Genomic DNA, 27,313 nt, shown 5'->3' with positions numbered 1-27,313 from the left:
ATGGATTTTATAGTAGAACTACCAGAAAATTTGGGTGATAACAGACCTTTTCTCCGAATAAATACATTCCCTCAGCTTGCTCTCTAGCCAAACTTTTTGTGCAACATGTATATATACTCCATGGAGCCCTGGATCTCATCATTTAAGATTGCGGAGTTCAATTCACTTTGCAATTTTGGCAACAGTTCCTAAAATTGCTTGGCATTGCTTGGCTTAGCTCTTTCCATCATCCCCAGACAAATGGGATGTATGTATGTGAATGTACAAATGGCATCATGAAACAATACCTAAGATATCACATTAACTACCAACAGGAAAACTGGCTGAGCTCCTCCCCTTTGCAGAGGTGGCCTACAATAATGCAATACATAGTAGCAGGGCTTCACTACCTTTAAAGTCGCCATGGGCCAGTACTTTGTAGCCATGCTCCAGGCCAAGTCATAAACTACATCACAAGCAGAATGGATTATACAGCTTCAAGTATTTGGCCAGTAGTCTGCAAAGTGCTAGAAGAAGTGCGAAAAATTTATAAAAAGCATGCCAACAAAAAATGCTCCAAACCAAAAGATTTTAACATAGGCAATAAAGTCTATCTCTCTACCAAATAACTGCAGTCTAGGCAGCCATTAAAAAAACCCTGGGTCTTAAATACATTGGCACTTTCTCTGTCAACAGTCATCAATTCAATAACAATTCAAAATCCTCAGGCCTATCCACGCAATCTTTCACTATAGCCTACTGAAACCAGCAATCACTTCTTCCGTATGCCCTGCAATGAAGTCACCACCATCTCCCATTCTAATTGACGGAGAACAGCATTTTGAAGTTAAAGACATTTTGGAATCTTGTAGACGCCGAGGGATAATCTAATATCTAATTGGGTGGAAGGATTTCCCTTCCTCAGAGACAAAATGGTAGATGTCCAACACATGTGAGTGCCAAAACGTCTTCGTAAATTCCACCACAAATATCCAGATAAGCCTAATTAAACTCTATCTTTCTCTCCTTTTTGTCTCCTTACAGGACAAACATCTTTTTCAAAAGAGGCAGAATGTCACACCTGCTACCTTCAGCATACCTCACATCACTGGCATCCTGGCATAAAATGCAAGGGAGGGGGGAAGGCAATTGGGGAATAGAAATTGTAATAGCACTTAGACTTATATATTGCTTCCCAGTGCTTTATAGCCTCTCTAAGCGGTTTACTGAGTCAGCATATTGCCCCCAACAAACTGGGTGCTCATTTTACCAACACAGAAGGATGGAAGGCTGAGTCAACCTTGAGGTGGTGAGAATTGAACTGCTGAACTACTGGCGGCCAGCAGTCAGCAGAAGTACTACATTCTAACCAGTGCGCCACCACGACTCTGTGGAAGTAAGAATTGGACAAGGAAATGTGCAAGAATAGGGAATCTTAGGGCATGGCACAAAATGCCAGAGTGATAGGAACCAGAGGTATTCATCTGGACTAAACCAGCCGATCAAAGATGATGCCTGAGAACAGTATGTGAAACTTGAAGGTGCTAACCTTCAAAGCCATTCCCAAATAATCAAAAAGGAATACTGTTGGATGCTGATGGACTGGTCAATAGGGAAGGGCCAAAGGAAGGGGAAAATTACAACCTTTGCACAGGAATACTCAGATCCAAGTTTGCTTTCACTGTAACCACTTGACTTTAGTAAAAGAACCTTTCAGTTCAAAGAATGGAGTCAAGGGTCTTTCTTTCCTAAACATCTAAGTTCGGACAAGCCTAACAGTAATGCTAAGTCTGGACCTGAAGTAAAGATATGGGCCCCTACTTCAGCCCTAATGCCATCACTGACCACTGCCTTGTGGTCCCAGGATCTACCACACACTGTTTGCTTTTGGTGGTGTTCTCTTTCTTTTTTTTTGTTGAGGCTCTAGCCTACCCAAGACTGCAACTGATTGTACAAGGCCTTCACTCTTGAAGTGGTTTTGGATAATACCCTTCTGTAGCCTCTGAAATCCCCAAACTGCATGAAAGCATGTTCCCCTCTCACATGATTTCAGGGTCTCTGGATGCTATGTAAGAGTATAGCCCTCGCATACAACTTCTGGAGGGTCCAGAGGCCCTGTGAGTATACACTCCATTCTCACAGTCTCTATAAACCAGGTGAGAATGGGACGTGCGCTTTTCAGAATAGTCATTGAGTGTTGGTGAATGTTGGTATCATCCAAAATATCATGGCATGTCACTTTTGACATGCATATTATAGGTTTGCAATGACTGTTGTAAATGCATATCATGACTGACATTACTGATATACCAAATTTAAATTACTCACTGGGTTGAGTTCTACAGGCCCGGACTGGACGATCAGAGGGTGGATCAACTTCCACTTTTTTTCCTGGATCAAAGTCATCCATTTCACCCTCAGTATCACAATGTTCCTTCTCTCTTTTTCTTTTCTTTTCTTCCTGATATTAAAAAAATATGGTCAATATTTTCATATAAAATATAAATACTTATTTATAAAAACATTTATTATTGCAATATAAAGATTAGCAAGCACTTTAATTATATTAAACTGAGAACAAAAATAACTGAGAATGACTATAAGATTTTAAAAGGGAAAATGGCTCCTTCAACCTTGTAGCTTATAGCAATATCACTTAGACTTATATATGTTTCATAGTGCTTTATAGCTCTCTCTAAGCTGTTTACAGAAGGGGTATTGTCTTACCTTAACGCCTTTTCTCAGCATGATGATGGAGAATCCACCAATAGGTTCTGCTTGTCTTCTGCCTATAGACTAAGTCAGCCAATTATTGCTCTGCCTCTCCTCCTGGGACACCCCCTTTTCCCAGTCTCGACTGAGGCGACAGCTGTTGGCTATGTAATCTTGTGTTGGCTCAATCTTCCCCCATCACAGGACCTGACTGGCCCTAAGGGTGGGAGTGGATTCTCCATCGTCATGCTGAGAAAAAGCGTTCAGGTAAGACAACGCCCCTTCTCCAGCTTGACAAGTGGAGAATCCACCAATGGGACATACCAAAGCCTCCCTGTCCCTACGGGCGGGGGTCAATCTGGGTCTGTGTCCCACTCCTTGAAACTACACTTTGGAGGACCCTCCTGCCGAAGAAGGCCTCCGCAGATGCGAACTTATCTAGTCTGTAGTGTCTTATAAAAAGGGAAGGTGACACCCATGCCACTGCCCTGCATATCTCCTCAATTGATGCCTGCGTCGCCCAGGCTGCCGAGGTGGCACGCTGCATATGGAGTGTGCAGTGATTTGCCTGGGGACTGCTAACGACTGTCCCTTGTATGCCTCTGCTATGCACCACCTAATCCATCTTCCAATTGTGGAAGCTGTGACCCTTTGACCTCTTGTGTGAGAGTGGAAGGAGACAAACAGGGTTTCTGATTTGTGGAAGGGTGTTGTCCATTTAATGTATCGTCTTAAGGCCCTGCGAATGTCTAAGGTATGCCACTTGCACTCCAATTCATGGGAGGGCTTGGGGCAAAAATCTGGTAGCACTACCTCCTGTGTTCTGTGAAAAAGGGAATTGATCTTGGGAATGAAGGAAGGGTCCAAACATAAGACCACCCTGTCCGAATGGAAGATACACAGGTCCTCTCTAACTGATAGTGCTGCCAACTCTTAAATGCATCTAGCTAAGGTAACAGTGACCAGAAAGGCAACCTTAAGGGTCAAGTACTGTAAGGCGCAGGTCCGAATCGGTTCAAATGGGGGTAAGGTAATTGCTGTAGGACCTTAGATAGATCCCAGGAGGGATATCTGTCGTTTGTTGTGCCCTTAATGAAGAAACATACCACTGGATGTCTGGCCAGTGGTTCAGAGTTGCCATAGGTGAGAATGGTGGATAAGGCAGCCACTTATCTGCGAATTGTGTTGGGTGCCAGTCCCCTATCCAGACCTTGTGCTAGATAGTCTAAGATCCTTGGAATCGAAATACTAAAAAGGTCCAGCTGCTGCTTTGTGCACCAGCTGCAATAATTTTTCCACGTGGAGTCATAGATTCTGTTAGTTGTAGGTCTTCTAGAGGCCTGCATTGTCCTGATGACTCCTTGAGAAAAAGTCTCCTCCTCTAGGATGCTTTGTTCAAGTGCTAGGCAGCTAATTGGAGCCATTGTGGCTCTGGATGAAGTAGAGCCCCCTGGTTGAGGGAGATTTGATAATATGGAATCCCCAATGGTGGGGATGTAGAGAGACTTATGAGGTATGCAAACCACGGCCGTCTTGGCCAGTGTGGTGCAATGAAAATTACCTCTGCTTGTTCCAGCAATATCTTTCTGATGGTGCCTTGTATCAGAGGAAGTGGTGGGAATGCATATAGCAATCCTTTTGGCCAATGACCACGAAGTGCATCTGTTCTCTCTGCCCCTGGTGATGGAAAACAGGAGAAGAACCTTGGGAGCTGAGCATTCTTGGGGCTGGCAAATAGATCCAGCACTCTCCGCTGCTTCCCTGAAGAGAGCAGGGTGCAGACTCCACTCTGAGTGGTCTACCGTCGCCCTGCTTAGGAAATCCGCTGATGATTTGCCTCTCTTGATATGTGCTCGGCCTTGAGGGAGGCTAGGTTGCTTTCTGCCCAGGATCCCAGTGCCTGTGCTTTGCCCAGTGCCCTGGATCAGGTGCCCCCCTGTCAATTGACATGGGCTTTGGCTGCCACGTTGTCTGTGAGAACCAGGACATGCTGATCCGCAACTGTGTTGTGAAAGTGGCAAAGGGCTAGGTCAGGGGTGTCAAACTCAATTTCATTGAGGGCCACATCAGCATTGCAGTTGCTCTTGGGGGGCCAGGTGGGTGTGGCCAGGGTGGGTGCAGCCTACTGGGTGAGCATGGCTGGAGTGGGTGTGGCCTATTGGGTGGGCATGGCCAACTATATATCATTTGCGTCAAGGGTACCTGTGGGGGCCTGGGCAGGCTTGGGACAGATCTGAGGGTCTCTGGCAGAAGGGGGTGGGACCAGGGCAAGCACCAAGGCATGGTCCATTCCTTCATTCTTCACAAAGGGTGACACCTCCCCAGCATGCACCCAGAGGGCGGGGCCAACATGGCAGGGGCTGGTTCCTCACTGTTTCCAGACAGCCGTGTGGAGCTAAGACTGAATGCATTTCAGCATAGATGACCACCACAAAATTGTACATTGGCTCCCGGCTGGCCTGGGCCAGGGCCAAGGCAGCAGGGCCCGTTCCCTCACTGTTTCCAGGATGGCTTCGCGGGCCACATGAAACCACTTCACAGGCCGCATCCGGCCCCCGGGCCTTGTGTTTGACATGTCTGGGCTAGGTGAATGGCTCTGAGCTCTAACCAGTTTATGTTGTATTTTAGGTCCTCCCTTGACCATTGGCCCTGTGTCAGCTGTGATTGTAGGTGTGCTCCCCAGCTGAATAGACTGGCATCTGTGGTCAGAATGACCCGGTTGGTGTCCTTGAACGTGTGTCCTTTCCTGAGTGCTGGAGACACCCACCACTGGAGGGACTTTAGGACCCCTGGTGGTATCCTTACTCTTCAGTTGGATGAGCTCAGTCTCCTCTTTTGGAACGGGAATAGGAACCACTGTAGATCTCTGGAGTGTAGTCATGCCCAGGGCACGATTGCAAGGCATGAAATAATCTTTCCTAATAATTGGGAGAGTGTGGCCAGTGGTGGTTCGCTTCTTTCAAACCAATCTGACCATGGTTTGAATGCTGTCTTGGTGATCTCGAGAGAGGTAGACCTTGCACTGTAGTGTGTCTATCACAGCCCCCAGATGTAGAAGATGGGTCGATGGGACCGTCTGACTCTTCTTAAAATTTACTGAGAAACTGTGTTCCTGAAGGGTTGTTAGGGTCAGTGCTAGGTCTGACTGTGCTGTCTGAACTGATGAAGATTGAATGAGAATGTCTTCCAGATAACATTGAATGCACATAGGAATTGTTCGCAGATGTGCCGCGAGTATCGCCAGTATCTTTGTGAATACTCTGGGAGCTGAAGAAAGTCCAAAAGGCAGGGCCCTGTATTGAAAATGTTGCCCTGTGTGGCAAAATCTGAGAAACCTCCGATGTTCTGGAAGTATGGGAATGTGAAGGTAGGCATCTGTCAGATCTATTGACGTCAGAAGGTCTCCCCTTGTGATGCTTGCTAATATTGACTGTAGAGTTTGCATTTTGAACTTTCTGTAAGCCAAGTGGCTGTTGAGGCTTTTGAAGTCTAGGATTGTTCTCCATCCCCACAAACTCTTCGGGACTATGAACAAGATGGAATAGAATCCCTGACCCCGCTGATCTTTCCCTACCAGTTCTACAGCCTGGATGTCCAGTAGATGTTGGATGGCCTCCCTTATAAGGTTCTTTTTGGTTGGATCCTTTGAAGATGGACGAGGAATGAAACGTTTTGGGGGTGTTGATATGAATTCCAGTGAGAGACTGAATCTGACGGTATTTAGGACCCAAGGTCCGTGGTGTGGCTTGCCATTTGTGAGCGAAGAGAGCTTGCCTGCCACCAATGGGGGACTCCTCCCCGCTGTCACTTGGATCTTCGGTAGGGGCACCCTCCCACTCCTCGAAAGGGCCGCTTTGATTGGAACTGTTGTCTGAATCTGTCCCTGTTGCTGGTTCTCTCACCCTGTCGGTCTGACCTGGGCTAATAGGGCGAGAAAAGGAACCTTGCTCTGTGCCTGTGTCAGATCGAAAGGACGGTCTGCAGCAGTAGGAGGAGACTCTCCTCTTCGTTCTCCTTGTCAGGTGGGCCAGAATTTTGCATTTGTCCTTGTTTTCTATCAGATAAGGATCAAGGGCCTCACCAAAAAGCCGGCCGCCCTTGTAGGGTGCTGCCGCTAACCGCCACTTTGCCTTCATGTCGGCTCTCCACTGTTTGAGCCACAGCAATCTGGGTGCTCCGGTGTTGTATGATATTGCCCTAGCAGAATAGTTTGATGCGTGTAAGGATGAATCTGACATGAACTCCGCTGCCATCACTAACCTTCTTAAGTTCTGGTGGGTTCTCTCCTTCTCCGGGGAGATACTCGCCTGGACTTGGCGCAGCCAGAGTAGCGAAGTCCTAGCGAAAAAGGATGTAGAGATGGCTGCCTTGATTGTGCCTGGTGTGCCCTGCGGAAGGTGAGGTCCATCTTCTTATCTTCTGATTTCAGGGCCTCTGCTGCATCCCCGGCTACCGTGGATGGAGAAAAAAGAGCAGATATGCATCTACTGTCGAAACCTCTATTACCTCCAATAGTGCCTGATCTATGTTGAACATTTTCTTGTCTGTCCCCCCCCCATTGGGAGGAAAGACCCCAGTGCCCCCATGTTATTCTGAACAGAATCAAAGAAGAGAGGGGGGCAGGAGATAAATTGTTGTGTGTAAGCGGGCTGTGAAAACACCTCGTTGTTTGTGACCTGACTAGTTGAGGGTCCTTTCTGAGAATCAAAGGTCTCCTAATCTTCACAGTGCTGCTTGCCTTGTGAAGCAGGGGTTTGAATAGAGATGGATTAAAGAGGCCCACGAATGGAGGAGGATCTGGGGATATATCTTCTTCCTCTGACAGCCACTGATCTGTCAGCTCATGGTCCTCCGCAGGAGACCTCCTGCTTCTGGAGGACCGGGAGGGAGAAATTGAGTCCTGATACACAGAGGCTTCCTCTTGGGAAAGGCAGGAGCCACCCTTTGAAACCACAGACCCTGTTCTGGACCAATGGTATCTTGAGGAAGCCATGGCCTGAGAGACAACCTGAGATATCAGGGATTGTAAGTGTGCTGATGACACTGCTCCCTGATTGTCTGAAAGACGGGTGCCTGTTTCCGTCCCCGGACCTCCAGGCCCCTCGCATAGGGGAGATCCGTTCCCCTGCTCAGGTTCCTGACTAGGTTTTTTTGGGCTGAATATTTCCTCCTCCTTGTAACTAGGCGGTTCTATCCCATCTTCCCCTGAGCATTGCCTCTTCTCAGTATTAGAAAACTGTTTTTCCAGAGCCTGGTGTCGGCGTTTGGCCTCCCTATCTGCTGTCTTAGAAGGTCTTTTACCGCATATTGCCTTGGCCTTAATCCTGCCAGCCACTTCTTGATTTTTGCCTCTTACGGCCTGGGGGGGCTAATGGAAGCTTCCTGTGTTGTCTGGATAGCGTCTGTGTCCGCCATTTGTCAAGGGGAGATATCCCAGTGCGGGCTGAGAGAGAGAGAGGTCTCTATTAGTATGGTGAAAATCTAGTCACGGGACAATCTGGCCTGTGACAATCCTGTATTTTTAAAATTTTATTATTATTATTATTATTATTATTATTATTATTATTATTATTATTATTATTTAACTAATAATAACTTGGATAGAGACGAGGGATAACGGGAGAGGATCAGATTTCTTGGTAGCTCTCCGCAGCTCGGCTGAGATCCCCAAACTCGTCAGAAGCCTCTTCTGCACTTTGCCTGTTGGCAGAGTTCCAAGGGAAAGCGTGCTGCAATTTGAAGCTCCCTGCCGACCGGCCGAGCTTCAGTGAGGCCGCAGTTTATCAAGGGAAGCTGCAGGAGCTCTGATGCTCCCCACGGATCAGCTGGATTAAGGGGGAAAAAATCGCAAGAAATTTGTTGCCCTCCACGGCTCGGCTGCGCTTAGGTGAGGCTCGGTAAGACTTCAGAGTCCAGTTAGTTGTCCGCGAGCCAGCTGGGCTTCTGCAGATCAGCTGGGCTTTGGAGAATTTTCGGGAATCCCCGTCTTGTGGTTGTTTGATTTTAAAGGATTTTTGGCTGTCCTGAAAAGAGGAAATTGAGGAATTTGAGGTGATCCCTTCCGTTGGTATGGATGGGGGGGATCCTCTCCTGTTCCTAGAGTCCACGCGGAGCCAAAAATGGTGTCCAGCTCTTTGTTCTCCCTCTGGGATCGTTTGGCCCAAGGGAAAGCCTCATGGCTGCGCTGCGCTTGACCAAAATGAGAAACATTTAGAGCGAACCTCTGTTTGTTCTTTCCTTCCCCCCCCCCCTTCGATTTAAAATAATAATCAAGAAATATGACCTGATTTTAACGTCTTTGAGTCTGGAGCCAAGAAAAAATCTGTCTGTCCGGGCTTGAGACTAAATCAAGACTGGGAAAGTGGGGCATCCCAAGAGGGGAGGCAGAGCAATAATTGGCTGACTTAGTCTATGGGCAGAAGACAAGTAGAACCCATTGGTGGATTCTCCACTCATCATGCTGGAGAATCAATATATTGCTCCCACCAATCTGGGTCCTCATTTTATCAACTCTAGGCAAAAGAGAACTGAGATGAGTTGTTAGGTATGATTTCTCCAAATATACTGTCAATATGGGAACTGCAGCAATAGGAACAATAGTCACTGCTGTCTCCTCCTTTAGTTGAAGTGGTCGCATAGAAAGATAGTTTTTGTACAGAAGAAACAAAATAAGCCGGAAACAGTACAATGGCTGTTGAAATAGAACTCAAAGAAGATATAAAGTGTGGACAAAGATATTTTATCTCCTGCCTTCCGGTTTGTCACGTGGCCGCATCACTGGGGGCCCCTGAAAAGGGCGGAAAGTCACCCTGAAGAGGCGACCAGCAAGGAGAGGCTTTCACTGGATCGCAGGAGAGCAGCAACTCTCCTGTTAGAACTGGCGATTCCTCCAAACCGGCGAACAAACGGACCGGCCATAGAAATATGGCTCGTCCACATTGATTTACTTTCTACATCTACAGTAACACCTACGATCGTATGGGAAAACCTTTGGATTCAGCAAAGTACATTGATTAAGAAAGATTCTGGGCAAAGAAAAAAGATTAAGATGAAAACCAAGAAAATAGATAATGGGACATATCAGAGAGAATACTTAAAAAAGAAACATGTGTTTGAATATGGTTAAAGAAATAGAAAAAAATTGAAACACACCACTCTAAGAGGGATGAAATGTTTTGGATACTTGAATGTGACTGAATTCAAGAAAAGTATACATATACTTGCTAGCAATCCAAATTTTAGAAATAGATAGATAGATAGATAGATAGATAGATAGATAGATAGATAGATAGATAGATAGATAGATAGATAGACAGACAGAGATAGAGATATTTTCTGAGGTTTTCGCAGGTGTTTGTATGTAGGTCTTTGGTTATTCGGGTTTTCTCCCGCGTCAAATTGGAAGTGTCTTGGCAACGTTTCGATGAAGTCTCATTCATCATCTTCAGGCTAATGTTTTCGGCTTCGTGCTTCTAGGAGCAATGTGTGATCGTAGCTGTTTTTTCCTTTTAACTGCCAGTGGGGGTATGAACTGATTGGATGAGAGCTTGGCTGTGTTCTGATTGGATGGAGGTGTGCTCTGATTGGTTAGGAGCTTGGCTGTGGTCTGATTGGATGGGGGGTTGGCTGTGCTCTGATTGGTTGGGGGAGTGTTCTGTTTGGATGGGGGCTTTGTTGTGCTCAGGTTAATCTGAGTTGAATGGAGATCTGAGATGGTGATCATTGCTATTGTTTGGCTTCGTGTTCGTGGTCATGCTCATCTTCATGGTGGGTGTCACTTTGCTTCATGTATGGATTGGAGGGGTTTAAAGTGGCTAATGATGCAGTTGCGGTCTGGCTTCTGGTTTGTGGTCATGCCTCATCATCGGTGTGGCTTTGGGTTTGCTTTTTGCGTGGATGTGTGGTGGTGACATCCTATGTGGCTTTCGTGAGTGTGGGTCTGGTGTCATTCTTTGTGTTAGGGACTTGTTTGTCAATAAGGGCGGGTTTCCAAATGGCTGGTAGGCGGGAGGTATCCCGTTTGTTCATGCTGTGTGGACGTTTTTCTATCTCGATGGCTTCTCTGATTATTCAGTTATTAAAGTGTTCAGTTTTGGCGATAGTTCTGGTCTTTTTAAAGTCAATTTCATGTCCTGTGATGAAAGCCCCCACCCAAACAGAACATTCCCCCATCCAATCAGAGCACAACCAGCCCCCCAACCAATCAGAGCACAGCCAACCTCTAACCAATCAGAACACACCTTCACCCAATCAGGACACAGCCAAGCTCCCATCCAATCAATTCATACCCCCACTAGCAGTTAAAAGGAAGAAACAGCTAAGATCACACATTCCTCCTAGAAGCAAGAAGCCGAAAACACCAGCCTGAAGATGACGAATGGGACTTCATCGAAATGTCGCCAAGACACTTCCAATTTTACGCGGGAGAAAACCCGAATAACCAAAGACCTACATACATACATACATACATATATACACACACACACACATACACACACACATACGCACACAAACACACACACAAACATATATATACATATACATATATGTATATCCTTGATAGCTGCAAAAATGTAAATATATATATATTAACAAATAAAAGAAAAAACGAACACCAGGATATAATAAACCAGCCTGTTTAATATAAACAAGCCTGTGGTTAAGAAGAGCCACTAAGCATTCATCCGGCCAAAAACTGCCGGCGTCATCAGAGTTAGAATAGAAGGAGATCAGGAAGGCAGCTCATATAGCTTCCTGCCTCTGTGCCCGGCTCCTTGAGCGCATCATCGGCCCGTTGATTGTATTAATCCATATTGCGCCAAGTTGTTCCGTATCAGGCAAACTGCCCTTGGCTCCACTGGTTGTTTGACAATCCTCAAGTGCTCTTTTAGAGCGTGTGCAAGCACTTGGAGGGCGGCTGTCAATCCGTCCCTGAGCCCAGACTCCCTCCCTCCCCTCCCTTTAACACCTTAAAGCCACAGGACATGAAATTGACTTTAAAAAGTCCAGAACTATCGCCAAAACTGAACACTTTAATAACAGAATAATCAGAGAAGCCATCGAGATAGAAAAACGCCCACACAGCATGAATAAACAAGATGATACTTTCCGCCTACCAGCCATTTGGAAACCCACCCTTATTGACAAACGAGTCCCTAACACAAAGAATGACACCAGACCCACACTCACGAAAACCACACAGGATGTCACCACCACACATCCATGCAAAAAGCAAACCCAAAGCCACACCGATGATGAAGCACGACCACAAACCAGAACCAAAATCTCCATGGAAAGCGATATCAATGGACTTTATAGTAGAACTGCCCGAAAGTTCAGGGAACACAGTAATTTGGGTGATAACCAACTTATTTTCCAAGCAGGTACATTTTGTTCCCTGCCATAAAATCTCTTCCGCTTGCATTTTTGCTAAACTTTTATTGTTTACTGGTTACATGGCATTCCAGAGTGGCTCAGCTCAGATCACAGAGTCCAATTCACTTTGCAATTTTGGCAAGAATTCCTAAAACTTTTGGGGACTTCTCAGGGGCTCAACTCCTCATATCATCCAGCTATTAATGGTGGCTGTGAACGTACCAATGGGATCTTGGAGCAGTACCTCAGATGCTATATTAATTACCAGCGGGACAATTGAATGGACCTTCTCCATTTCACAGAAATCACTTACAATAACTCAATACACAGTAGTTCCGGGTTCACTGCATTTAAAGTGGCCATGGGACAAAACTTTGTATCTATCCCCGAATTGCCTCAGGCTACCCCATCGATTGTATCACTGCAGGAATGGGTGCCCAATTACAAACCACCTGGCCAGGGGTGAGAAAGGTTTTGGAGTAAGCCAGAAAAACCGTACAAAAGGCAAGCCGATAAAAAGTGCACAAAGCTTAAGGACTTTAAACCGGGAGATAAGGCCTATCTGTCTACTAAATTCTTCCAGTCTAGACAACCATCCAAAAAAATAGTGCCAAATAAGTTGCACCTTTCCCCATAAAAAGAATTATTTACCCAGTGATCGTGGAACTTTAACTATAAAAATGCTCAAACGCATACATCCCATATTTCATAGCAGTCTTTTGAAACCGGAGGTCACTTCCCTGCATCCAAAGTTGCAACCAGCTCCTGATCCTATCATGATTGAGGGAGAACAACACTTTGAAGTCAGAGACATTTTGGACTCTTGTGTAGTGGGGAAAAACCAATATCTGGTGGCATGGAAAGATTTTCCTCCCTCAGAGACTGAATGGGTTGATTCCAAACATATTAAAGCCTCCAGATTGCTTAAGAGGTTTTATGACAAATCCTACTGAACCAATTACTAATGATGAAACATTCTGTGTCTTTCCTTCCCCTCTTTTCTTCCTTTGCCGGACTAACATACCTGTCCAGCAAGGCAGAATGTCAGGTCCTGCCAGTTCTTGCCATCAAAGGCTGGAGGGGGAGTATGGGACAAATGGTAAATATGATTGTGCTCTGATAGGTGAAGCACAGACTGGTAACAGGGGGAATGGGAGAAGATAATCTTTTTTATATCTTTTTCATGTGGGAAAACCTTAGAGCTAGCCTGACTTTACTGCAACCAACTTCCTTAATAAAAGAAGCTTCTGCTTCAACCTAATGGAATTGAAAATCTTTCTTTCCTAAGGGACCAGATTGGGGCAGGTCTGACATACAGATTATATCCGTGTAGGACAAAATGGATCGTTCTAGTTATATGATTTGATGACAGTGTTTAAACATATTTAAAAGTGCAACACAACATGTATTACTTGAAATTGCTGTTTACCTTTCTCTTCCGCCTTTCCTCCTCATCAAGATGCTTTTCTTTTTCTTTCTCTGATTTTTTTTTCTTTTTCTTTTTCTTTTCCTTATGTCGCTCTCTTTCATGATCTGATCGGTCATCATAATAACTGGAATCATGTCCTGATCCTGAAAGCTCAGTCACTTCACTGCCTCCAACTTTCAGCACCAGTTTCAATGGCTTTTCCAAAGGTTTGTCCATATAATCTAATCAAAAAAAGTAACAGTAACAAAACAATATAAAATTTATATATTTTTGCACTGCAGCAAATCTGAATGAAATCTTTTCCAAAATATCTCGAGTAGACACTTCTGCCTGAACTAACCCTTGCAGAAAGATAATATATATAAATATGAGACAACAGTTATGTGTTCTGGATTTTACTAACTAACTAATCAAGCATCAAGACACCATTAAATTCAGGTAATACCCATAATACAAATGGTTGAAGAAATGCATATCAAAGAAGATGTGTATTGGGACCAACTCTCTATAGTCAGAAAACTACATTTTTGGTAATCTATGTTTCAAATAACTTAACAATTTATTAGTTTTTGAAGAACACAGTCAAACTTCCTGGAGACATAATACTACGTAACAGTTAAAATGTTGGGCAAAGACAGGGGAGACCCAAATTCAAATTCACTCTTAGCCATAGAAACTCAATGGATATTTTTGGCTAAATTATACTTTTGGAGCCTGACAAATTAAGGCAACTAATAATTATAATAATAAAGTTGGAAGGGACCTTGGAGGTCATCAAGTCCAACCCCCTGTTCAGGCAGATAACCCTATACCGTTTCAGACAAATGGCTGTCCAGTTTCTTCTTAAAAACTTCCAGTGTTGGAGCATTCACTGCTTCTGGAGGCAGGTTGTTCCACTGGTTAATTGTTCTAACTGTCAGGAAGTTTCTCCTTAGTTCTAAGTTGCTTCTTTGTTTGGTTAGTTTCCACCTGTTGCTTCTTGTCCTGCCTTCAGGCGCTCTGGAAAATAGCTTGACTCCCTCTTCTTTGTGGCAGCCCGAGATATTGGGACACTGCTATGTCCCCCCTCGTCCTTCTCTTCGTTAAACTAGACATACCCAATTCCAGCAACCGTTCCTTATATGTTTTAGCCTCCAGTCCCCTAATCATCTTTGTTGCTCTTCTCTGTACTCTTTCTAGAGTCTCAACATCTTTTTTGCATCTTGGTGACCAAAACTGGATGCAGTATTCCAAGTGTGGCCTTACCAAGGCATTATAAAGTGATATTAATACTTCATGTGATCTTGATTCTATTCCTGTTAATGCAGCCCAGCACTGTGTTGGCCTTTTTGGCAGCTGCAGCACACTGCTGGCTCATATTTAAATAATTGTCCACTAGGACTCCGAGATCCCTCTCACAGTTACTACTATTGAGCTATACTATACCTGTACATTTGGTTTTTCTTGCCTAAATGTAGAACCTTACTTTTTTCACCATTGAATTTCATTTTGTTAGATAATGCCCAGTGTTCAAGTCTGTCCAGGACCTCCTGTATCCTAAGCCTGTCTTCTGGAGCATTGGCTATTCCTGCCAGCTTGGTGTCATCTGCAAATTTGATGAGTTCCCCATCTATCCCCTCATCCAAATTGTTGATGAAGATGTTGAAGAGCACTGGGCCCAGAACAGAGCCCTGGGGCACCCCACTACACACTTTCCTCCATGTAGATGTCGTTCCATTGAGGACCACACGCTGAGTGCGGCCGGTCAACCAGCTACGGATCCATCTGGTGGTGATGCTATCTAACCCGCATTTTTCTATCTTATCAAGTAGTAGGTTGTGATCTACTTTGTCAAATGCCTTACTGAAGTCCAAGTAAATTATATCTACAGGATTCCTCTGACCCACTAATTTTGTCACTTGGTCAAAGAATGCAATAAGATTTCTCTGGCATGATCTGTTTTTGACAAACCCGTGTTGGCTTTTAGTAATGACTTAGGTTGCCTGTAGGTGTTTGCTGATTCGTTGTTTTGTGATTACCTTTTCCAGAATCTTCCCAGGTATTGAGGTCAGGCTGATAGGTCTGTAATTTCCTGGGTCCTTTTTTCCCCCTTTTTTGAAGACGGGAACTACATCGGCTCTTTTCCAGTCCTCTGGTAGTTCCCCAGTGCTCCGGGATCTTTGAAAAATATAGTTCAGTGGTTCTGAGATCACATTTGACAGTTCCTTGAGAACCTTGGGTGTAATCCATCTGGTCCTGGTGATTTGAACTCGTCTAGACTGGACAGGTGCTCACTTACCATTTTCTTGCCTATCTTAACTTGTATTTCTATTTTGTTTTTTATGGCACTATTTTTGATAGGTTGGTCTGTTTTTTCCCTTTGTGTAAAGATAGATGCGAAAAACGAATTAAATAATTTTGCTTTCTCCCTGTTGCTTGTCACCTTGTCACTTTCATCCACTAATGGACCAATCGTTTCCTTCACTTTTTTCTTGTCTTTTACATGTTGAAAAAAGTTTTTTTGTTATTTTTAACTTTGGTCACAAGCCTTAGTTCATTTTGAGCCTTAGCTTTCCTCACTTCATCTTTGCAGGCTTGGGCTGTTTGCTGATATTCTGACTTAGTTATGTGTCCCTCTTTCCACTTTCTATACTTGTCCTTTTTATCTTTCAATTTGTCAGAGAATTCTTTATGCAGCCATGCCAGTTTCTTTTAAGAGCTGTTATTTTTCCTCTTTGTTGGTATTGTGCTAGACTGGGCCTTTATTATCTCACTTTTCAACATTTCCCAAGCCTCTTGAGTTGTTTTCCCCTGGAGGATTCTCATCCATGGAATCCTTCCCAAACTCTAAGTTTATTGAAATTAGCTCTCTTGAAGTCCAAGACTCTAGTTTGACTGTGTTCTATTCCTTGTGCTTCCATAATGTTGAATTCCAATATTGCACGATCACTTCCTCCCAAGGTTTTTATGGCTTCAACACCTTCTATCATTTCATCTCGATTAGTGAGAATTAGATCCAAAATGGCTAATCACCTAGTTCCCTTCTCTACTTTTTGGGAGACAAAGTTGTCTGCTAGGTTTGTCAAGAATCTGTTTGATCTTCCACTTGGTGTAGAGTTTGTCTCCCAGTTGATGTCAGGGTGGTTAAAGTCCCCCATTACTATTGTGATGTGCTTCCTACATTCCTTAGTTAGCTGACTAGCAAAAAGTTCATCATTTTCCTCTGTTTGGTTGGGTGGCCTATAGTATACACCTATAGCAATGTCATTCCCCCCCCCCCTTTATATTGATCCAAATGCATTCAACACAGTTTTCATCATTATTGAGCTCTATTTCTGTAGAGATGTAGTTATTTCTTATATGGAGAGCAACTCCATCTTCTCTTTTATTTGGTCTGTTTCTTTTAAATAATTTAAATCCCTCTAGCTGTTTGTTCCATTTGTGGGTTTCATCCCACCATGTTTCCGTAATGGCAATATCATATCTGCCCTTATTAACCTGAATTTCTAGTTCATCCTGTTTGCTGTTCATACTCTGTGCATTGGTGTATAGACATTTGAGTCCTTTATGACTGACCTTGTGTTTACTTCCTACATAACCTATGTGGTGCCTGAATTCCCCTAATGTCTTACCACCTATTTGGTTAGTGCACTTTGTGTGGCACTCGCTATTAAGAGCTTGATTTTGCTTGACAGCAAGGTTGATGTTCTTGTCCACACACACATCTATGTTACATGCACTGATAGCCCTATAATTATTAGATTGCTGGGGACAGGGATGTTCTGTATCAGTTAGCTCACTGTCCCCGCTGTTTAGTTTAAATGTTCCTTCAGAAAATCTGAATTTATAGCCAAGTAACTCAGTCCCTTTCTTTGATGGATGCAAACCATCTCTTTTGTACATTTTTTCATTGGACCAGCTGCTGACATCGTGACAAATATATCCAAAGCCTTCCCCTTTACTCCACTCTTTTAGCCACATATAGAATTGTGCTATACGTTGGCCTTTTCCATTTTGGTCCTTATACACTGGTATTCTCTGAAAAAATAAGCCTACAGCCTATTCTGCTAACTCAATCTCTTTCTCCAAAGTGTAAAATATTTTTATGTTAAACATTTTTAGAAACATATTTATATATGTAAACTAATATTCCCGATATCTGTATACCATTTACTTTTACAATTAACTTTTCTGTCACTTTCTACAATTTATATGGAAATCAAAGAAGGAACGAATTACTGTAGCATATCTCAATTTATAATTCTTGATTGTTAGTTCTACTGACATGGTGTAATCAGGAAACAGGATCAGAATGTTTCTGTCAAATTAGATGGGATTTCTTGTTCTTTTAGTTTCATTGCTCAAATGTCTTTTATTAAAAATGTTTCATAATTCACTAATTTTCATTTTTAATTTTCACTCAAATTGTTGGTATTTTGACAACTTAATTTTTGAGATGTGGAGCAATGGTTTTCCATGCATACCTTGTTGGTTATGACCTGTAAAGACCCACATGGCAAAGGATCTAATTATTTAATGACTATGCTAAATAAATTAAATAGTCTGAATGGGAAACAGAAGTAATGGAAATAGAACACTTTCATCTGGTATTTCAAGAATTCCATAAGATATATATATATTACCCCCTACATCAGACATGTCAAACTTGTGACGTCATGTGACGTCACATATCGTATTGGGACGGTTTTGCCATTGCAGGCAATGGGGTGGGCGCATCTTCCGTGTGATGCGTCTGGACCACGGGCTAGCAGTTTGACACCCCTGCCCTATATGGATGATTATATAAAAATCTACATGAGTATACATAGACAAGCTATGGAAGAGAGTTCTTGTAAAGTATTAGAATTTATTGTCTTATAAAGAAAAAATAAGCTAGCTGTTAGGTGAATATTTGTTTTCATAATTCTTAGACTAGTATGGACAAAATAAATGCATAGAAGTAGCCCTGGGATCTTAAAACCAACTAAAGCAGCAAAATATTTCAAAATGATTGACATTTTATTATCAGAAATTTCTACAGACAAAGCAATTATTTTGTGAGTCCAGAATGAGATTTTAAAAGTCAAAAAGGAAAGACTAATCCACATTTTATTTATCTTCATATCAAATCAAATCAAATCAGTTTATTACAGCCATATAGCCAGAAACAGAAAAGTATCCAATTATAGCCTACTTACATACATTCATGTATAAAAATACACTGAGCATGATCTAATGATAGATAAGAACACATATAATAAAATTAATTTTAAAATAAAAAATAAAATAAAAAATTATTAAAAGGATCTAAAAAATAGTATTTATCTTATTTATGTTTCCGACGATATGTTTCCCCGTATCAATTAAACAAAATTCAGAGCTTCAAATGGAAGAGATGAATATTGGATGCATTTCTGTTTCTATTAGTATTACTGACAACTATATGAAAGCTAATGTAGATTTCCCTTTAATTAATTTTGTAGAAGAATTTAATAAGATGCCTTCTATCACTCTATTTCAAAGAAGTGTGGGACAACCTACAGTTAGCCATACTTATAATTGGGTCAAGTAATTGAAGAGAAGGGTCCCCAAGAAGCAAGGTATGGAACTTCAAAGAGACATCTCGAGTCAGAGATACTCTGATAAGAATTGCATTAAGCAGAGGGACGGGATTACATTAGTTCCAAGGTTTTTTAAAGAATAGATTTAATAGTGAAGTAGTAATAGTAATTATCCGATTAGATAATTAGAATTTCTAATTCTAATAATGATTAGATTTGACACACTGCCTGAAGAATATAGAAAGTGGGCACAAATGGAGACTAAATAATTAATAAATTAAAGAACAGAACTGATACTCTTTCTTAAAGCAAGAGATGTATGGATAAATTCAATATGTGTTAAAAGTTTTTCAACTGTTTACTGAGAATTTGGAAATTGGGAAAAAATATAGTTCCACTTCTTTCCCCCCCAATGCCAAATATGGATCATGGTTGTTTCCCCAACAACCTAGCAGGGCTATCCAGTACTGTATGGGGAATTTGTTTAGACTGAGGAATTACTTCATAAATAATCAAATATTTCCAGAAGTTATTTTAAATTGGCATGCATGAACCTTAATTGGCTGCTAATTAATGAAACACATTTGTGTCACAGTCCTATAAAGTTCTAATATCTGAAACATACAAAATTCTGTTAAAATGGTCAAAGTAGGATCAACATCTCTCAAAGAAACTTGGGAGTTAGATTTAAGAATATCTCAGACATACAATGGACTACACCAGTGGTTCTCAACCTGTGGTCTGAGGACCCCTGAGGGCTGCAATGTTGTCTTGAAGAAATGTTATGATTTAAATCTTGAGTTAAATCTTGGGGGTCTGTGGCCACAAAAGGTATTTAAAGGGGGTCCGTGGTGAAGAAAAGATTGAAAACCACTGGGCTACCCTTTGGAAGACCCACACATTATGATCCATATGAGCAAAGATAAAAAAAAAAACCATTAAAATTATTCAGAGATAGTATTTATACCCCAAAAGACTAAAATGACTAAAATTAATCCCAAATAAAAGTTGGACTGTATGCTAAACTGAACTGAACTCAAGAAGATTCTTGGATGAGAAATGAAATGTCTTCAAGAAAAAGACAAAAAAGTCCAACTGTCTTTTGAAAAGTACTTTTGGGACAACTATGACCTGGATGATTGAGAATTAGACAGATATATGCTAAAATGAAAAACACCTCAATGCATATATGAGATCCTGTGAAGTTATACAAAGTTTCTGAACAGAAGTAAAGAGAGATTAACAGCATGGATATTGGAAAATATAGTTACAGTTATGTAACTATGTTTTTTGTCATTATTTAGTGAGATAACTCATAGAACTGAAAACATTACTGTTCAATTCATGATGGTTGTTGCAAGGTTGGTTATAGCACAATACAGAGGAGAGTAAAACCGATGAACACAGTGAAACGAGATGCCAGCGAATGGATCAGTGGCTTGGAATGTCTCCCAGCAAGGAGATGACCAGAACTGTCATAAGCGCTCCATATAATGCTCTCCAGAAGGAAACTGTAAAACAGCAGTCTCCAGTAGGATTTAGGTCACTGGGAGTTGAGGATGTAGTTGTCTTTCCCAAGCTCATAGTTTGGAGGCTATATAGACACAAGGTTCACACACTTTATTTCTTAATCACTTCTGAAAACTGCTTGTTTATGCTTACTTGAATATTAAGAATTAAGGCAGGTTTGGACTTCCGGTGGCATTGTTCTGTGCCGATGGCGGTTACTTTGTAGCCGTCCGCCTGAGATCGTGTGAAAACCGCGGTGAAAGCGAAGATCAGCTGTCCCGCGGCTTGAAGCTTCTCTCCCGGGCAAAGGGAGAGAGGTGAGCTTTTTTGCCTTGCGGATAGTGGTAGAGCCACTAAGATCTCAAGATCTTTTTTCGGGATCGAAGGGTGAGCTCCCACGGAGTCCTAGGCAAACTCCACGACTCAGACGCCTTTGTCCCTTTTGGGGGGGGGGATGAAGCAAGACAAAGCTCCCACCTCCGCAACTTATGTGAACCGGTGAGTTAATTTTAAATGCGGACAGAGCTGATCAGGGGAACTGATTTACAAGCTTAATTTGAACTTTAACTCCTGGAAGAAGAGTTTCTCTTTTGTTCTTGTTATAAGGGAAAAGTAAAATGGCGATGAGATGTTTTTCCCTCTCATGCAATTTTTTTTTTGATTGTTATAAAGTGGTAATTTTGGGGACTTTTAGTGGCTGCATGAGAAGGGTAAATATATTATTATTTCCCCCTTTTTATATATAATTATAAGAGGGTTTTTGTTCCCTCTTTTTTTGTTTTTTTTTCTGGTCTTTTGGATTTTTTCTTTGGAGAAAAGTTTTTCTTAAGATGGCTTCGAAGCGTCAAGCAACTTCTGCTGTGCCTAAGGTGGCTTCCTCTCCGGCAATACTTACAGTTCAACAACCTAAAGCTAGATCACCACCACCCTCACCGCCGGTACCATCACTCACGGTAAAAGATATTCAAGATGTTATGGGTAATGTATGTCAAATTAGACAAGAAATGAAGGAACTTTTGGAAGAGAGAAATAGAGTTATGAGGGAGGATATAGTAATCACTTTGCAAGGACTCGCCTCTGTTGTTGAAAAGCTGGACAATTGTATTGAGGATGTTGTTGATAAAGTGGATTTATTAGAAGACTGTGTTGAAAATGTGGAAAAAACGGTGGAGACTTCACAGGATGAAATTCTCATGTCTCAGTATAGAGAAATGGAGTTCACTTTGAGAATCAGAGGCTTGAGGGAAAACATGCAAGAAAATTTGAGGGAGGTGGTGGCAAATGATATTGCTGTGATACTTGAGAGGGAACCAGAAGAGATATTGAGGGAAATAGAGAAAATATTTAGAGTTAACTCATGGATTGCAAAGCAGACAAATTTACCAAGAGATGTGATGGTTTACTTTGGAAAAAGATCTTTACGTAATGAAGTAATACAAGCATTTTACAACCAGAGATTTCAGATTGCTGCTCAGGATGTGATAATTTTAAAGGAGATTCCATCAAAAATTTTAAGAAGAAGGAAAGATTTTGCCTTTTTATCAGAGGAACTTAAAAAACGGCAGATGCCATTCAGATGGGATATCCCAATTGGAATTGTGGTGAGCCATGCAGGGACACGTTATATACTTGAGCCGAGGTGGCGTAGCAGTTAGAGTGCAGTACTGCAGGCCACTTTAGCTGACTGTGTTCAGCAGGTCAGCGGTTCAAATCTCACCGGCTCAAGGTTGACTCAGCCTTCCATCCTTCCAATGTAGGTAAAATGAGGACCCAGATTGTTGGGGGCAATGTAAATATATCTACATTGCTTACTGGTGTACACCGCTTAGAGCAGGGGTAGGCAACCCAAAACACTCAAAGAGCCACTTGGACCCGTTTCCCACCAAAAACAAAACACCGGGAGCCGCAAAACACTTTTGATATCTAAAATGAAGATAACACTGCATATATCTTTTACCTTTATTATAGGGGTGTGTGTGTGTGTGTGTGTGTGTGTGGGTGGGTGTATATGTGTGTGTGTGTATGTGTGTATATATATATATATATATATATATATATATATATATATATATATATATATATATGTAGGTCTTTGGTTGTTCGGGTTTTCTCCCGCATAAAATTGGAAGTGCCTTGGCGACATTTCGACGAAGTCCCATTCGTCATCTTCAGGCTGGTGTTTTCAGCTTCGTGCTTCGAAGCACGAGCTGAAAACACCAGCCTGAAGATGACGAATGGGACTTCGTCGAAACGTCGCCAAGACACTTCCAATTTTACGCGGGAGAAAACCCGAACAACCAAAGACCTACATACAAACACCCGCGAAAACCTCAGAAAACATACACACACACACACACACACATTAAAAATAAACGTAAAAATATGACTCTTGGGAATATCCATACTATTAAAACAATGATCACCAAGAGAATGCTTTAAGAGAATAAAATTACATACACACACAGGTAAAAAAAGGATATATGCAGTGTTATCTTCATTTTAGATTTCAAAAGGGTCTCTCTCTCTCTGTCTCTCTCCCTCCCTCCCTCTCTATCTGCCCTTGGTCTGCCACTCCTCTTCCCCCACTCTCTCTCTCTCTCTCTCTCTCTCTCTCCCTCTCTCTCTCCCCCCCTCCTATCTGCTGCTCACCTGGCAAGCTTCAAGCTGTTGTCCAGCAAGCGCAGGGGTAGGCAACCTCGTCGCTTTTATGACTCATGGACTTCAACTCCCAGAATTCCTGAGTCAGCCTAGCTGGGCTAGCTAGCTCTCTCCTGCCCTTCCTGCTTCCTGCTTCCTGCAGAGACGCAGCAAAGGGAGGAGCTCCGCCCAGTAAGCTTTTCAGCTCCTCGGAGAACACTGTGAGTGCACTCTCTTTTATACACACACACACACACACACACACACAACACAAACACACACACACACACAGAGAGAGAGAGAAGCAGGGAAGCGCAATTGCCTCTCTCTGTCTCTGTCTCTCTCTGCAAAGGCAGAGGAGGCTGTGAGCCACAGGGGAAGGCTCAAAGAGCCGCATGCGGCTCTGGAGCCGCAGGCTGCCGACCTGTGGCTTAGAGAGTGCTCGCACTTAAAGCGGTATATAAGTCTCATAAAATAAATAAATAAATAAATAGACTTAATACAGTTGCAAAGGCAAAAGAGTTTTATATGTCTGTCCTGGGAGCTTGCTCACCATCACCTTTATGCTTTAAAGCTCTTGTTGTGAAAGAGGGAGAGCAATTGGCTGGAGATGCTGCATCAATGAAAGCTGGAAAATTACAGGCTGTGCAGCAGTCTGTTGAGGTAAAAGAGCAGAGAATGACCCGAGCAGCTCATAGACGAAGAGAAAAAGAGCAATATGAGATGGGTATAAAAGAGTCTACTCAAGAATCTGTTTCTGAGCCTGTGGGAGGAGCAACACCCAAGAGATCTTCGATTCGATCCTCGATGTTAGATCTTCAAGCAGTCTTCTCCAGGCTTGCAGCTGGAGGAGATGGCAAAGCTCCTGACCTGGAATGTTAATGGCTTAAATTCTCCTCAGAAACAAAAGAAAATATTTCATTATTTGAAACAATATAATAATGATATTATTTGTTTGCAGGAAACTCATATTATCTCAAAGGATCAAAAATATTTGATAAATGCCCGACTGGGCTCTCATTTTGTATCTTCTGCTCCAGAGAAAAAAGGGGGTGTTATTTATGTTAAGAAAAATTTGTCAGCTAAATTAATAGATTCAGACTTTCAAGGAAGATATGTTATGATTGAAGTAGTGTTATATGGAAAGAAATTGCTTATAGTGGGCTTGTATGCTCCTAATCAACAACAAAAACAGTTTTTTAAGTTTTTACATCAAAAATTGATTTCATTGGATCATAAATCTGTGATCGTGATGGGAGATTGGAATGGTGTTTTGGATACATACAAGGATAAGAAAGAATCTTCTACTTTTTTCAAGCAAGCTAAATTACCAAAGGCTTTTTTTGAACTGAAAGAAGATTTGGAATTGAGAGATATCTGGCGGGAGCGTAATATGGATGAGAGGGACTTCACTTTTTTTTCTGATGGGCACCAATTGTTTTCAAGAATTGACTTTTTTTTATTACTATGGATTTATATTTTAGTGTTAAAAATGTAAAAAATTTTCCAAGAACACTTACTGATCATAGTCCTGTATAGTTGGAATTAACTCCTGAAAAGGAGGAAAGAAGATCGTGGAGGTTGAATGAAAATTTATTTAGATATGAAGCGAATGTATTGAAACTTAGAGAACATTTAAAGGAATTTTTTACTTTAAATATGTTTAAGGGAACTTCAATGTCAATGGTGTGGGATGCAAGTAAGGCTTATATGCGGGGGGGTTTGATTCAAATGAATAATTCTTATAGGAGAAAACAAATGCAAAAATGTAAAGATTTGGAGGAGGAGATTAAAATAAAAGAAAAAATATTAATTATGAATCCTTTGGGCAAGAATGTAAAGGCTTCTATAAATTTGCTTAAATCACAATTTAATATGTTAATGGCTGACCAGGTTGCAACTAATTTATTATGAGACATAATACATTTTGTAATGCAAATAAACCAGGCAGGTGGTTGGCTTATCAATTAAGGAAGAAACAGAGGTCGAGAATTATAGATAAAATAAATTATAATGGTAAGGTGGTTTTTCAGAAAGAATTGATAAAAAAATCTTTTTTAGATTTTTATACAAAATTATATATGGGCTAGAAGGTTCAGAGTTTGGATATAGATAAATATTTACAAGATGCTCATTTTCCTAGATTAACTAATGATCAAAGAGATGAGATTAATGGGGTAATTACTTCACAGGAAATTATTAAGGCAATTAAACAATTAAAAGTTGGTAAAGCACCTGGTACAGATGGATTGACATCAATTTATTATAAAACTTTAAGTGAGGAGATGATTGAGCCTTTAAAGGAACTTTTTAATAGAATTTTATTGGGTTCGGAGACACCTCTATCTTGGAGAAGGGCCTTTATATCTTTAATTCCAAAAGAGGATCAAGATCTTACTTTACCTAAAAATTATAGACCTATATCTCTTTTGAATACAGATTATAAAATTTTTGCAAAAATTTTGGCGAATAGACTTATGATGGTATTGAATCAAATTATACATACTGATCAGACTGGTTTTATAACTGGGAGGTATATGAAGAATAATGTTAGACAAATTATTAATTTAATAGAATATTTGGATAAAAATAACCAGATCCCTGCGGGTCTGATTTTTTGAGATGCGGAAAAAGCTTTTGATCAGTTAAATTGGCAGTTTATGTTGAGGTTGGTTGAAGAAATGAATTTTGGGGGAAAATTTTTGCAAGCTTTTAGAAGTATTTATCAAAAACAATCAGCGCAACTTATAATTAATGTGGCTTTATCTGAGGTTTTTCAAATTGAAAAGGGTACAAGACAGGGGTGTCCTCTTTCTCCATTGTTGTTTGTTCTAACATTAGAGATTTTGTTGATTAAAATTCGTGAATCATCTAAAATAAAGGGAATAATGATTAATAAGGGAGAATATAAATTAAGAGCTTTTGCAGACGATTTGGTTGTTACTTTGTCTCAACCAACTGATTCAGTAGTAGAGTTGTTGCAGATTATAAATCAGTATGGGCAGGTTTCTGGTTTTGAAGTTAATAATAATAAGACTAAAATTTTAACAAAAAATATGTCTAATTTGGATAAGGAAATGTTAGTTAATTTGACAGGTTTCGAAATTGTAAAAAAGGTGAAATATCTAGGGGTTTATATAACTGTTTCTAATGCAAAACTTTATAAAAATAATTATGAAATGTTATGGCTCAAAATGCAGAAGGATTTGAATGATTGGAAGAAATTGCAACTATCTTTGTTAGGGAGAATTGCTGCAGTGAAAATGAATCTTCTGCCAAAATTTCTCTTTCAAATGATACCTATTTTAAAGAAAGAGGTAAATCTAGAAGAATGGCAGAGGGGTATTAATAGATTCATTTGGGCGGGGAAAAAACCAAGAGTTAAGCTTAAAATTATTCAAGATGTTCAAGAGAGAGATGGACTCAAGGTGCCGAATTTAAAATTGTATTATGATGCGGTGGTTTTGACTTTGATTAGTGATTGGGTTAACTTAACAAACTTAGATATACTTTTTTTGGAAGGATGGGATATATTATTTGGATTCATGCGTATTTAATTTATAATAAAAAGGTGGATAGGGTTTTTAAATCCCATGTTTTAAGAACTGCATTACTGCGTGTCTGGAAGAAATATTATAGGGTAAATTCTAGAATACCATTGTGGGGAATTCCTGGGCATCCTATAGAAGGGATAAGGAAAGGAGTGAAAATGGATAGGATTTCTTATAAGCAATTGACTAAGTGGGAAGGGAATAAGTGGCAATTAAAATCGATGGAGGAGTTAATGCAAGAAAATATCACTTATTCTTGGTTTCAGTACAGGCAATTATTGGAAAGATGGAGTATAGATCAAAATGTGGGTTTTACCACGGAAGATGTGAACTTGGTGAAACAAATTAGAGATCAAAATCGAGCCCATATAAAAAAAGTTTATAATGTTTTGGTGGAATTGGATTCAGAAATAGAACTAGTTAAGGATTGTATGGTTAAATGGGCTCAAAATTTTGAAGAGCCGATTCCATTAGATACATGGGAGATAATTTGGGTGAGGAATGTTAAGTTTACCCAAGTTCAAAATTTACGAGAAAATTTTTATAAAATGTTTTATAGATGGCACCTTGATCCACAAAAG

At 41.2% G+C, this 27,313-nt stretch overlaps 1 protein-coding gene across 10 annotated transcripts in view; it reads right to left on the bottom strand.

Moving 5' to 3' along the window:
* The window catches only part of BRD9 (bromodomain containing 9), a 174,384-nt gene that overhangs the window by 141,114 nt on the left and 5,957 nt on the right, over nucleotides 1-27,313 (bottom strand). For 9 of the 10 annotated variants that reach the window (XM_039348008.1, XM_039348012.1, XM_039348013.1 and 6 more), the window contains exons 2-3: nucleotides 13,496-13,716; nucleotides 2,308-2,440 (exon numbers count right to left, since the gene is read on the bottom strand). In XM_039348008.1, coding sequence (XP_039203942.1) covers nucleotides 2,308-2,440; nucleotides 13,496-13,716 — 354 coding nt within the window. Of the gene's footprint in view, nucleotides 1-2,307; nucleotides 2,441-13,495; nucleotides 13,717-27,313 lie in introns of those variants that run through there. The other variant, XM_039348017.1, reaches the window with a different exon arrangement.

This window comes from Crotalus tigris, unplaced genomic scaffold (assembly GCF_016545835.1).
Source record: "Crotalus tigris isolate CLP2741 ecotype Arizona unplaced genomic scaffold, ASM1654583v1 scf7180000018106.563195, whole genome shotgun sequence".
NCBI lineage: Eukaryota > Metazoa > Chordata > Lepidosauria > Squamata > Viperidae > Crotalus > Crotalus tigris.
Note: the sequence above shows the minus strand (reverse complement) of the source record. Positions and strands in the feature narration are given on the sequence as shown.